Source organism: Thermobia domestica, chromosome 15 (assembly GCF_964235325.1).
Source record: "Thermobia domestica chromosome 15, izTheDome1.hap1.1, whole genome shotgun sequence".
Lineage (NCBI taxonomy): Eukaryota > Metazoa > Arthropoda > Insecta > Zygentoma > Lepismatidae > Thermobia > Thermobia domestica.
Genome location: NC_137468.1, coordinates 2,606,659 through 2,620,714, shown reverse-complemented (window position 1 = coordinate 2,620,714; position 14,056 = coordinate 2,606,659). Strand labels below are relative to the sequence as shown.

The window sequence follows — 14,056 nt, the reverse complement described above, 5'->3', positions numbered from 1 at the left end:
TGTCTTCCAAAGGTGAAGGTAGCAGCAAACCAAAACAAGTGGGGGGCCACATTTCATTAAAACTGACGGCAGTCGTAGATTTTGGAGGTTTGTGCAACAGCATAGGACAAAATTTTTTGAGAGTTTAACAGATTTAAGCACTGGACAAAGCACGAGTGTATCTGAGTACGCAGTACAGTAATTGCTAGATATGTGCCTCCGCATCTGATGTCCTACATGTGTACCAGTGCTTACCACAGGGCATAATCGATAATGACTGGGATGGGCATATGCCAATCATCATTGGACCGCAGAGTAAGAGCTCGCAACAATGGTCCGTGTAATCAGATACTAACTTCATGACGTCAGTAGTCGGGTCACAATCCGTCGCTTTTCAGGGAAACAGGTGCTCGAGGCGTGTAAAGTAGAATGACGACAGACTAGTGGTGGCTTCATTGTGATTTGGGGGAACCTTCTCTTTATCATCCATGTGTCTAGTATTGTGCATGAAGGGCACAGTCAGGGCCGTACTGGCCAGGTGGGAAACTGGGAAATTTCCCGGTGGGCCCTGGATGGTGAATTTTTTAGTGGGCTCTTCGCCTCGTATCGTAAGTAGCGGTATGTGAACAAAAAGGCACACGTCACGCACTCCTCGCATACGGGAGTAAGGGAAGGAAGGTCGATAACACGTCTAGTAAGCAATACAGTCAGCTAATCCCAGACCAGCGTTGCCAGTGTATGATCTTGCGAAAACATCCTTTCACATTTTTCGTAATTGAAAGGTTTCTGATTTCTCACTCTGCTTTATACTTTTGCTAATATTGAATTATTAAGCTAAATTGATATCTCAAATAATGCTATGACTTGAAATTAATAATTTACATTTTACAGCACCTTGTTTTCAGTATAGAAAATATACAGGGCCTGATTAAGACCATTGGGGGCCCTAGAGCGGGAAATAAAAGGGGGACCCACCAAAACTATTATGATAGGCCCTCTCTCAACTTGTTCAAAAGGGTCCTTGAATTATATAGGAGTGACTCATGTCACGTTTTTCAGACTTTTATGGTGAAAATGTTTTCAGTAATTTATAAAACTTTGGGGGTTCCCTTGGTCGCTGTCAATCAGAGCCGTAGCTAGAGATTTCGGCGCTCGGCACGAAGTAGAATAATTCGACGCTCCTTTCTCCTCTCACCTCCCCAAGTTTTTTTTTTTTTTTTTTTTTCATACATATAAGAGAAGCAGCCTTTGTCGTTATGCTACGTAAATTTTTATCAAGCTGCTTGGACAGACCATTGCAACAGCTAAAAGTGATCATTTGTATTATTGTACAAACAAGAGCTTTTTTCAAGAGGTTTATATTAGTTTTGTTAAACTCGACAAAACTACCATATGTTATACACAAATCCAACTAGAGAACAGTTATAGAAATTTACAACTATTTACAACGTTTCATACTATCAATAATAAATGAAATTTCAATGCATTAGAAACTATGTGCTTTTAAAATCTTCAAAATGGATGACTGCATTAATTTCCAATAATAATTGTAAACCTTTCAAGTTTTATTCTGTATATGACTACACAAATAGCATTTCAATTTCGATTGTCTTACAATATAAAATATTTCGTGAAATGTAACGGAAATTCAGAAGTAGCCTTCTTTGCGAATTTCTCAATATTGATCGATGAAGATGAAGAATATGTTTAATATTTCTCTTTAAAATCCAAATGTAGCTTGGTTACTACATATGTTTAAAATTATAATAATTACTTGAAAGTTCTGAATTTAGGGCTACTTATTATTAATTATCATATTGAAAATACACTAACACACACACACACATATGTTAATATATATATATATATATATATATATATATATATATATATATATATATATATATATATATATATATATATATAATATGTGTGTATATTATTGTATGTATATAAATAAAAAATATCACACAATTTGATACGTATGCGCAAAAAATATCCTGGGATACAAACAGTTGATGGTGAAATCATCCTAATAAATTTCTTCCAATTGAAAGCATTTCATGTCAATGGAATAAAAAATAAAAAATAAAAAAATCACTGGTAGTGATCAGTCTTTGAAAAAGACGGAATTCGTTGGGTTAAGTTCTGACCCCTTAAGCCCCTATTCTACATCTGCTTCAAGTTCGAAAATGTTATTATTCCCCTTGTTATTTTTACCTTCATTTTTAATATCTTTACCCAAACAGCAGCTTGCGTCCTTCTATATTATATTGTCATTAATAAATCCTATATAGTAACTTTCTTTAGATAATAAATAAAAAGCTTGTTGCGACTTTTTGAAACGTTTGGGTTGCGAGGGAAGCGAGCAAGAATTTCTTTTTTTAACAAATCTGTTCCTTTGCAATCCCACAACAGCATTGATTTAATAGGGCGCCCATACTTTTTCGTGTCGCTTATTCATTTCCAACACTTTTTCTTTCTTCTTGCTCGTTCGGCACCCTCTTGCTATCAACGGCCGAGGTCATGGTCTCGCTCGCCCACTTCCTTAGTTACGATTCTTCTGTTAGTACATGATAATGGAGAAGTGTTGCATTTGTATAAAGTATAAATCACTTCTGATATGTATTTGTATATGAACCAGGAGCCCTATAAAAGGTTTGTGGCACAAGTGCGGCATTGTTATTTTAGGGGTATATATGAAGTAATCGAGCTTGTGCAGATGATTGTACACTTGCAAGAGAGGAATGGAAGATTGGGCATTACGTCAGATCAGTCGGGGAAGAAATCACTGCCTTAAAAAAAAAAAAAATTGCATTTTAAGACTTTTCAGCATTCTTGATCCGAGTGACACTTCCGGACTCCTTTTATTGTCGGGGTGGGAGCAGTACGCACATGTGAGTGGGCCGTTAGAAAGTACTTTCCCGGTGGGCCCCTGGGTTGCAGTACGGTCCTGAGCACAGTGGTGGCTTCTAGCTATGGGCCGGTCAGTGCTCATTACGTATACTCATTTACGTCAAACATATTTCCAGCTGGGAATGACATCTTTCAACAGGATAACGCTCCTTGTCACAAGACAACATTGTGCTATAGTGGTTCGAGGAGCCCAGTGGGATATTTCAATTGCTGGTACCCAAACTCACCCGATCTTAACCCAATTAAATAACTTTCTGATGTCATTGAACTTACGATCCGAACTTATCTATCTCATCTCCAGAATTTACGGCAACTAAGCGACTTGTGCGTGAAGAAATGGCGCACCATGCTACCAGCCACCTACCAAGGTCATACCAAATTGCATTGTTGCTGTTCTGCGAGTCGTAGGTAAACATACTAGATGTTCAGTAAGTGGTCATAGTGTTCTGGTTGAGTATTGAAAGCCAAGAAAGTAACTATATTGATATTGATTAAATAGTTAACGAATCCCTCTTCCAAACGGTTCACCGATTTGGAAAGTTGTGAACGGGATCCACAAGTTTTGCTGAGCTTTGATATATTAGTTGTAAACATTTTATGTGTTAATTTATTTAGGAACAATCTGCTGCTGTTAAGGAATTTTTAAGTTCCATACAGTTAATAATAATAATAATAATAATAATAATAATAATAATAATAATAATAATAATAATAATAATAATAATAATAATAATAATAATAATAATAATAATATGCATTTTTTGCATTATAATGAGCAAGTAGTGACTGACTAGATGGAACATCCAACGTCAAAAATATGTTTTCTAAATTTACGTCCCCGAGATTAATATATGTAGCTCCTTAAGGCCCCTCAGGCACCACGAAAACCAATGGCGGCAATTAGTGGGGGAAGAGGGGGCACTTGCCCCACTTTTTGAAGTGACTCCTTAAAGTATATATTTTCATTTGAAATTGTAAAGTTTTTATATGTACGGTACTACAAGTCCATAGAAAAAATGGTGCTATATAATATTTGCCCTTGCGTGAGTACGTATTGGTTATTTGTCTTCCCGTGGAGTTAAGAAAGCTACAGGAATTGCGTTTTAATTGCAATTCAAACCAATAAATATTGCAATTGCGTATTTCTTTAAACGCCATAGCACATGCTAGTAGTATCTACTCTCTTTCATTTTCTGAGAGTAATAACATCATTTAATGTCATGTATGGAATTAAAGATATAAATTGTTCATTAATCCCCAGTTTCAATATAACTTCTACAACACAAGTCTCATTATTCATTACTATGATTAATACAGTATTATCCTTTCTATTTATTTGTATTGCAAATTTCTAATTAAATAATATAATCACACAATTTTCCAGACAGAATTTTATGATGTTCATCAGCAAGGAATCAAATCTCTTTTTACACTTTCGTTGTTTAAGAATACAAAGGACTAGTGCCTACTTGCGTTGCTCTTGTTAATTTACTTAGGCTAATAAAATAGGAAATACGATACACGATATTTTAACTGGAAAAGAGAGTATCCTATTAGTTATACAATCTTTCGTCAAAATGTTAAAAACAACCAGCAAAATTAACATTGATATATATATTCAGATAATGTCTTGTCCCCCCACTTTTAACGTCCAATTGCTACCACTGATGAAGAGAAAGGTGGAATAGGTATTGGGAGGATGCCATCAAAAAGACGGTAGTACAAATCAGGGCCGGATCTAGGGAGGGTCAATTCGGGGCATTTGCCCCGGGGCGCAGCTGGTTGAGAGTATGTAGGGAACGTAATTTCGATGCAAAATTGGGAGGAAAGGGGGCAGATTTATGTCTTCGCCCCCGGGCGCATTATTTAGTAGATCCGGCCCTGGTACAAATGTCTGAATAACAGTACAGCAATTGGTTGGAGAAATTGGGATATTACGTCATTCAGAGATGTCTGTTGCTATCTGCAAAAACTAGGAATGCTGGTTTTTCACTTAACCTAGGACTCCTTACCACTGTAGAACCGAAACGGCTGGTACAAATGAAAAAAAAGATTAACGATTTTAGACTGAAAACCTAACAACTTTTCTCTTCATATTTTGTATCTTTACTCATAACGGAGTAGCCTATGGCCCTGGACTTGTGATACAATCTGTATATAAACAGATCAGCCCAGGACTTTTGATACACTCTGTATATAAACGATCAAACATTAAAATGAGAAAGAATATTATCAGATAAAAAAAAAAATATTTTTTCCTGAAGTTCGGCAACATTGATAATTTATTTCTAATTGGGAATGCATTAATCGTGGGAAAATTTATCAGGAAGCATGACTTGTAATATGTTAACAAACAAGTCATAATGGTGTAAGAAAAATGAAGCTGTAGAGAGAAAGCTCAATTGTAGTAAATCAATTGTTGTAAAAATTAAATTATCAATCAAGTAATGCGTAAAATTTTAAAGGTCGGGTGTTTAATTGGGTAAAAATTATTGACTTCCTTTTATTATAATTATTTATGGTTGACATCTGTCACTTAATGACAATCTTTTAAATGATACAAATATGTCCTCATTGTGATTCGTTCTGTACTTTACGTATATAAAGAGTTGTTTCTTCTGTTTGAAATATTCGTCATTGGAATTATACTTGTTTAGTGAATCAAGTAGAACTTGTGAAAATGAATATGCAGATCTCCATGATCAGTATACTGTGCCTGATATCCGTGAGGGCTGTAAGTAGCTGTACACTATTTTAATGTTTAAATTGACTTTATAAATTCATATCTCGAGTCCCATCGCTTATCAACACTTCATAGAATTTGAAGTTGGCTAATGATCGGATTGGTTGAGAATTAGTAATTGCAAACGATGTTGGCTCAGGGTACTTTAAATTGTATGTTGACCAAACAAAAATTGCCGCAATTTATCCAACAATAAAAAAATTGTTGGGCCAAGCTAGTTTAAAGTATGTCCTGGGTAGCCAACAATTTGTCATTATTTATCCAACAATGAAAAGCACGATTGCCCGACGTAATTTAAATTATAAATTGGTCAACCAACAATTTACCACAATTTATCCAACACTACAAAATATGTTAGCTCAATGTGAAGAGTATTGGTGAGAGGATCTCTTGTGACCCTGGTCAACAGACAACTTCTTCCTACTCGATTGCAGGTAGTGTTGCCAACTCATACGTTAAAAATAAAACTATAGCTGCGTGATAGACTTATTTCAATTTATACATCTGCATTTACAAATCGAAACAATATTGTATGTTGAAATATGAAATAGAATCTCTCGTTTCATACAATCACTTTAAAACCTGCTGTTTAAACAAGCAAGTTCTTTTTTTATGCAGAAACGTTAATATATACTCCCAACACGCGTGATGTGTGGTTCAATTCCTGATGGACCACACAGATTTGAAAAGAAGATAGCAATACTTCATGTCACATTACGATATTAGATTTGTTATGTTATATTTTGGGAATTGTGTGAATTAATGATGATTCCGAGACGTAGGCAGGGAAGGAAATTCTATCCCTCTCCAAAAGCTACGAAATTCTCTTCGGCACGTATCTCCGATCATGCTTAACATGTGTTATCAATATTTTCGTAGTTCTATTTTCACCCCTTCCTATGTAAACTAGTGTTGTAATCTCTGAGCTTGTACTACTGCTGACAAGGGTATGCCTGTACAGTCGCGCAGGTGTAGTGGCTCCCATCGTGTTCCGTGAGCTGCATAGCAGATTCTCATGAAAACTTCACAACAGTATTTTGTCATTTATCCAACAATGAAATTTCGTCGGCCCAACGCAGTTTAAATTCTTTGTTGGTCAACCAACATTTTGCCGTCATGTATCCAGCAATCAAAATTCGTTGGCCCAACATAATATAACTTGTATGTTGGCCAACAATCAAAATTTGTTGTTCCAACATAGTTTCAATTCTGCATCGGCGAACTAGCAATTTGCTGTCATTTATCCAACAATGAAAAATTCGTTCTCCCAGCGTAGTTTAAGTTGTGTTAGCCAACCACCAATTTGCCGTCATTTATCCAACAATGAAACTTCGTTGGCTCAACGTAGTTTAAATTGCGTGTTAGCAGCAATTTGCCTTCATTTATCCAACAGTGAAAATACATTGGCTCAAGGTTATTATTCTGGCCAGCCAACAATTTGCCGTCATTTATACAATAATCAAAAGTACGTTAACCGAACTTAGTTGCAATTGTGTGTTGGCCAACCAACAACTTGCCATCATTTGTTCAATAATTTTGACGTCGTATCTCCCACTGTAATTTTCTTTCTTCTGCAGAGATTATATATTTAGGTATTTACGAATCTGAGGCCAAGAAAATTTATGGAGACTCTGTAACGAAAAACACCCTTAATCCCCCTTCTTCTTCAGAATGACCACCCCGGGCCAAAATCCGTACTTGAAAAGAATAAAAAGAGCAGCACACATCTAGCCTTCAAAATACAGACCCGCCCACCGGGGAAATAATCCTGAAAAAAAGCGAGGAGAGCTTTCGCCGGTACTGTATTAAAAGGTAGCGTAGCGCACCCAGAATATGTATATGTATAACTCTCACCTTTAATTTATGAAATTGCAAGCAAAATTTCTCAGTTGTTTTAAGGAAGTTAATTATCAATGACAAACCTACTATTTCAATTTTAACAAGGATAAACAGTTTATTATAACAAAGAAAAAAATAAATAATAATAAAAATAAAAAAACAAATAGTACACAAAATATTAACAGTTGATATTAATAGTAATAATAAGAATAAACAATCTTACTGTTTCTGATAGAAAAACAGCCTAGCATACATTTAAAAAAAATTGCCATTCCAACATGGCCTACACCAACCTCTAATTTTTGTCTTTTCAGTAATCTAATTTTTCAATCAGCAATATTTTACACTTGCTCGTGACTAAATATGACAATCCATAAGTATTTATCATTTTTCAAATACATTTGAGTATACTCACGAAATTTCCGATGATAAATTTCTCACCAATTTTCACAAAGAAAAGCAATAATTGAATTTAACAAATTATAAAGATCAAACACTACGTACCTCGAACAGTGGCCAACTGACGATCTACGTCAGTTGATCCATGGCTTCCATTCCGGGTTCAAAACCAACCAATCACAATCCGGATTTTAGATCACGAGGACCTCGTCATTTTACATTACCAGCTGGTACCAGATCTTCGAATATATTTTCTTAATACACTACCAACCTGTTTGAAACCAGAAAGGTAGGATGGAAAAGGGCGAAGGGAGAATAAGGTCTTATGTCTCCATAAAAATAAAAGATGGCGCCATCTACTTCCTAATAAATCCATAATAATAAGTGACCTATATATATATATATATATATATATATATATATATATATATATATATATATATATATATATATATATACATATATATCACCCAAATCCACATTACATATTTGTGACGATCCACGTCGTCACACATCCCCCTCCGTAGATGAAAAATTTTACTCAAAGAAATTTTTCATTACTGACCAATTTTTAATTAAATAAACAAATTAAATCATCTTAACCAGATTTGAGGAGTACCTTACACATGTTTCAATGAAGATGAAATGAAATGATGATGGAAAAAAGTGTTAGTAGATGATTGATTGATTATGAAGGTGCACAATAACAACAAAATATACACACAAAACCGGTACCCTCAATTCTCATTATGCTTTTCAATTTTCACTGATGTTATTAGCATTTCTTTGTTCTCTACATAATTTTGCTAAACTTGTATGGGTAACAACCATTTTACCATCTTCAGTCTTACATTGAAGTGTATTGGCAGTAGGTTTCGATACGACTGTCATTGGCCCCCACCACTGTGGCATCAATGACTTTGTTACGTTATCTTTCAAGGAAGATTTTAACTGAGACTTAACCAACACCCTGTCTCCGACAGCAAACGTGACTGGAAGCATCCGCTTATTATACAACCGACGCCTTGCTTCCCATGCTTTATCCATATTAACGAAAACTTGCTCCCATATTTGGGCATTATTAGGACCCTCCAAATCATCAGGTGTAATACTCCACTTTACCATCAACGTATCCACCGGTTCTCTCCCGAAAAATAGACGAAATGGACTAAACTTAAGCTCCGCATGTTCCGCAGCATTAAGACAAAATTGGAGCTCATTCAGGAAACGCACCCATTTCTCCTGCTTACCATCCAGATATGCCCGAAGACTCGTTTTAACCAGTCTCACATATTTTTCAACTGCGTTCCCTCCTGGAAAATACGGAGAACAGCGTATGTGCTTTATCCCATTACCAAACAAAAATTGTCTGAAGTAGGTCGATGAAAAACAAGGACCCCGGTCCGTGGAAATAGCTCTAATAAATCCATATTTACAGAAAATATCATATAACGCCTTAACTACTAACTTACTAGTAGCATTGCGTAACGGAACTAAATGTAGATAACGACTCGCATTATCTAGGCACAGAAGGACATACTGATACCCGAAACTAGAAGGCAATGGCCCGCTAAGTCTGCGTAATAATGGGCGTTAATTTCCATACAATATTCCGAAATTAGTTGTCCTTGCGGAAGAGTATTTCGTGCCTTTACTAATTGGCACTCATGGCACTTCGTTGAATATATTTGGCCAAGAAAAATATCTACAAATCTTTTTGTATACCTTCAATAAACCTAAGTGCCCGCCATTAGGCAATAAAGTATGATAATAACTTAGTAGTAGGGGTCTCAATATATGCGGGACGAGTATTTTATAAGGCGACACCTTGGCCTTGGTTTTTATGTATAAAGTATCTCTCATTAACTTATATTGTTGATGCTCTCCGCCATGGTTCTTTACCATCTCATAAATATCCTTACTATCTGCCTCTGATTGCTGATATTGTTTAATGTCCTCATGTGCTAGCGGTAAATTCCACAGACTATACATATATCCCTCTGAGTCATTAAAAGGACAAGGATCAACATCAATATCATTCGGATTTATCTCATAAATCCTTGAAAGAAAATCTACCTGATAGTTCTTATAAGACGGGACATGCACTATTTTAAATCTGAACTCAAATAAGTTCTGCACAATATTGGCATATCTTCCTAAGTTCTTAGGGTTTCGCAGCATATTAACCAAGGCACTATTATCCGTGAAAATAGTAAACTCCGAACACAAAAACGGGCGAAATCTCATTACCGCATTATATATAGCAAGAAGTTCAAGTTGAAAAATAGTGCGATTAAAATCAGCTGGTTTCAAAGTTTTACTGTAGAACCAAACAGGACGCAATAAACCTTGCTCATCCTTTTGTGACAAAATAGCCGATTGGCAACGTAAAGTTGCATCGGTATGCAAGTAAAAGCGCTTACTCATGTCTGGAATTCGCAAAATAATTTTTTCAGCAAAAGCCTCTTTTATTTGTGCAAGACTAGCATCCTGTAACGGACCCCACTCAAACTTCACCTTCGGAGATCTTAATCGATTCATCGGTTCTACGATACCTGCATAATTATCGCAGAATTTAGCGTAGAAATTTAAAAATCCTAACATTTTACACAACCCCCGGCGATTTACAGGCGGACGGAGATCCTGTATGCCTTGCAACCTATCTGGCAACATAGATATCTCACCATCTTTAATAAGAAACCCCAAAAATTCAATACTACTTCTCAAAAGTAAACATTTATCTGGTGAGATGGTTAAGAGCCTTTTCGCAAAACGCGATAAGACTACTTCTAATAACCGATTATGTTCTTGGATTGTAGAACCAAAGATCACAATGTCATCTGCATAGTATTCTACCCCGCACCCACGTAGGTCTCCCAGGATATCATCCAAGGCCCTCATAAGTGCTTGTACTCCGACACAGATACCCATGGGGATTCGCAAATATTCATATAATTTATCCTGTATGGCGAATGCTGTGAACTTACGGCTATCGTGAGTCAATTGTAACTGGAAAAAGGCTTTTTTTCCCATCGATCTTGCTTACATATTTAGCTTTAGCGAGCGAACTAATGCATTCCTCTATATTAGGACATGGCAAGCCGTCCCCACAAATGAGCCTATTCAGTTTAGAGTAGTTGACTACTAATCGAGGTGACCCATCTTTATTACGCACTAGGAAGCACGGAGATCTATATTCAGACTTAGAAGGTTGTATCACACCATTTTCTAATAATTGTTCAATTAAGTTCGATAACTCTTGTTGCTGACTTTTCGAAAAAGGATATTGGCGCTCCCGAACTACTTCATCAGACTTTAATTGAATAGTGTATTCAAAGTCACTGATAGTACCAATTCGGTGGGCAATGACATTCGCATATTTATCTAATAAATATTCTACATACTGAACCAAAGTAGGATCTTGTTTCACAATATTCTCATCGATACCATTCAAAATCTTAACCCTTTCATCTGTACTAATTTCCCACTTATCGCTTTTACAATTATTAAATGCTAATAGTAACGTATCCTCTTCCTGACCCAAAACATCAGAAAAATATTCATATAATCTTCATTACTATAACAAGACGTTATATCATTATTAACACACTGTTTTTCTCCCTCTATTGGCATAGAACTAACAGAGCCAGCTACATCCGCGACACTTTTTCGATTAGAATTAAAGCTGGAATTCTCTTTTAGTTCCGCAACCGAATGTTTATTGTTTCTCAGACCATTTACTGTTTTATGTTGTTTCTTCTGGAATGAATGCTTTTTGTCAAACCTGTTCTTTTCCTCTCCATTACCAAGCACCTTCGGACCACCATACGAAGTTCCAATGTCGCTCCCCCTATCAGCAGTAGTTTCAGGAAAACTCGAGCGAGCGAAGACCAGTTGTCTATTTACTCCACGTTTATTCTTTCTTTTGCTCCAGGGCGTACCATCGGGACTAGAGAGATCTCCCAAAAATAGCCTAGCGGATGACCCTCCGTCGCCAGGACCCCTGGAATGACAAGAAGCCGCAGAAGAATTCGTTTGGAAAGATAAGGGGAGGGGAAGTCAACAAGAGGGGTTGTAACATTTCCTTTGCTAAAAACAACCTTAGATTCATTGAAATTCACTAAAACTCCTTCCTGACGAAAACAGTCTAGTCCCATCAAAATGGGAAATTCCAAATCTTTAAACAAAAACAGTTTGCATTTAAAGGTGTAATCATTTACCGTAAACGGAATCAAAACTGAAGGTCTCAACACCATAGATTCGTTATTTATAGTCTTTCCTTTAAAACACTCTTTATAATTTACTTGCACATCACTAGAGTTTTTAATTTTATTGAAGAGCTCCAAATTCAAAAGATTAGCCACACACCCACTATCTAAACAACTATTCACTGCAATTCCACATACTTTAACTTCAATACAAGCCGCATCATCTTTTTTATTTAAACGATTTAAGTTCCTATTAGTCTTATTTGAAAAAGAAGAAAATGTTTTCGAAGTTTTGTTTTCTGGGCATAGCCTCACTGGATGTGGACCCTGACATTTGTAACAGCTTATAGTTCTACGAGAATTCTTAAAGTCACTCCCTACCGGAGCATCCGGCAACCCTGTTTGGGACCTCATTTTATAAGTGAACTGCTTCATATAAAGTCCATGATACCTATATTCACTAACTAGTTTATTAAGTTCATCTATTGTCTGGGGTTTTCTTTGGTAAAACAACCGCTCCCTTATGTTCGGAAGAACGCCACTGGTAATAAAACTAATCAGCTTTTCGTCCCCGCAACGCAACTTCAAAAGTTTATCAACAGTTGTTACACGCTTTACAAAAGCTTTTAAATCCTCGTTATTCTCTTGATGGCGATACATGTATTCTACTATTATTCTCTGAATAGCACATTCTGATAATAAATTATGAAAAAAAAAATCACGTGCAAAATCCCAGCTTTTACATGTAAGTGGCAGCTCGTTCAGAATTTCCTGCAGTGGACCCGTAACTTTCCCACGTAATGAATACAAAAACCACAGAAAAAGGAAAACGCTCAATATTATAAAATTCATCAATCTTTTGAATAAATTGATACAATTTTAAGGGATCCGTACCATCACAATTCTCTAATGATTCCATGAATGATCGTAAAACTAAAAATGCTGATGACTGTTCCATCTTATTAAAACAACTATTTTGTGTCAATTCAGATAGAGGTTCAGCTCTAGCTTTATCGTTCACCGAGCTAAAAGGTAAATGACCTGGCTGACTGCCAGCTGTTTGCACACACACACTTTCACCCGGCTGTGTGGTTGTGTTATCAGTGCCTCTACCTTGACCTACTACAACACCCGAACCATCAGGTGTAGACTTGCTGTTAGCAGTTGTTATGGACAACAGCAGTTTCTTAGCGTCACTTTCATTCATAGAAAATATTTTTGATTGCTTTTCGTCTATAGTCATATTCAGAAACGCATTAACATCCACAGGAATTTCGTCTATAAACTCTTCTTCAAGAAAGAAACTAGAATCACCACCTACAGCCATTTTTTTTATTTTTGGTTACGATTCTATACTTCTATACCAGATAGCATGGGTTCGATCCCCGGAACCAATTCCTTGAACTGCCATACAAAGACTTCCTACAAGGTACCCAATTAATATATACGAGCAAGTAATTACATACACAGCCCTGACTTTATATGCCATTAACATGAAAAGTAAACAACTAAATTTAAATTTAAATTTAATAAGTGAGAGAATTTTAAACCGAGTTGGTCACTGTTCTGTAACGAAAAAACACCCTTAATCCCCCTTCTTCTTCAGAATGACCACCCCGGGCCAAAATCCGTACTTGAAAAGAATAAAAAGAACAGCACACATCTAGCCTTCAAAATACAGACCCGCCCACCGGGGAAATAATCCTGAAAAAAAAAAAAAAGGCGAGGAGAGCTTTCGCCGGTACTGTATTAAAAGGCCGCGTAGCGCACCCAGAATATGTATAGGTATAACTCTCACCTTTAATCTACGAAATTGCAAGCAAAATTTCTCAGTTGTTTTAAGGAAGTTAATTATCAATGACAAACCTACTATTTCAATTTTAACAAGGATAAACAGTTTATTATAACAAAGAAAAAAATAAATAATAATAAAAATAAAAAACAAATAGTACACAAAATATTAACAGTTGAT

At 36.1% G+C, this 14,056-nt stretch overlaps 1 protein-coding gene across 1 annotated transcript in view; it reads left to right on the top strand.

Annotated features, from left to right (window-relative positions):
• Window positions 1-5,540: 5,540 nt before the first annotated feature.
• Window positions 5,541-14,056, top strand: part of LOC145671804 (general odorant-binding protein 56h-like) — a 76,300-nt gene continuing 67,784 nt past the window's right edge. Inside the window, exon 1 of the mRNA XM_081741037.1 lies at window positions 5,541-5,629. Coding sequence (XP_081597163.1) covers window positions 5,576-5,629 — 54 coding nt within the window. The 5' untranslated portion in view covers window positions 5,541-5,575. The remainder of the gene's footprint in view (window positions 5,630-14,056) is intronic.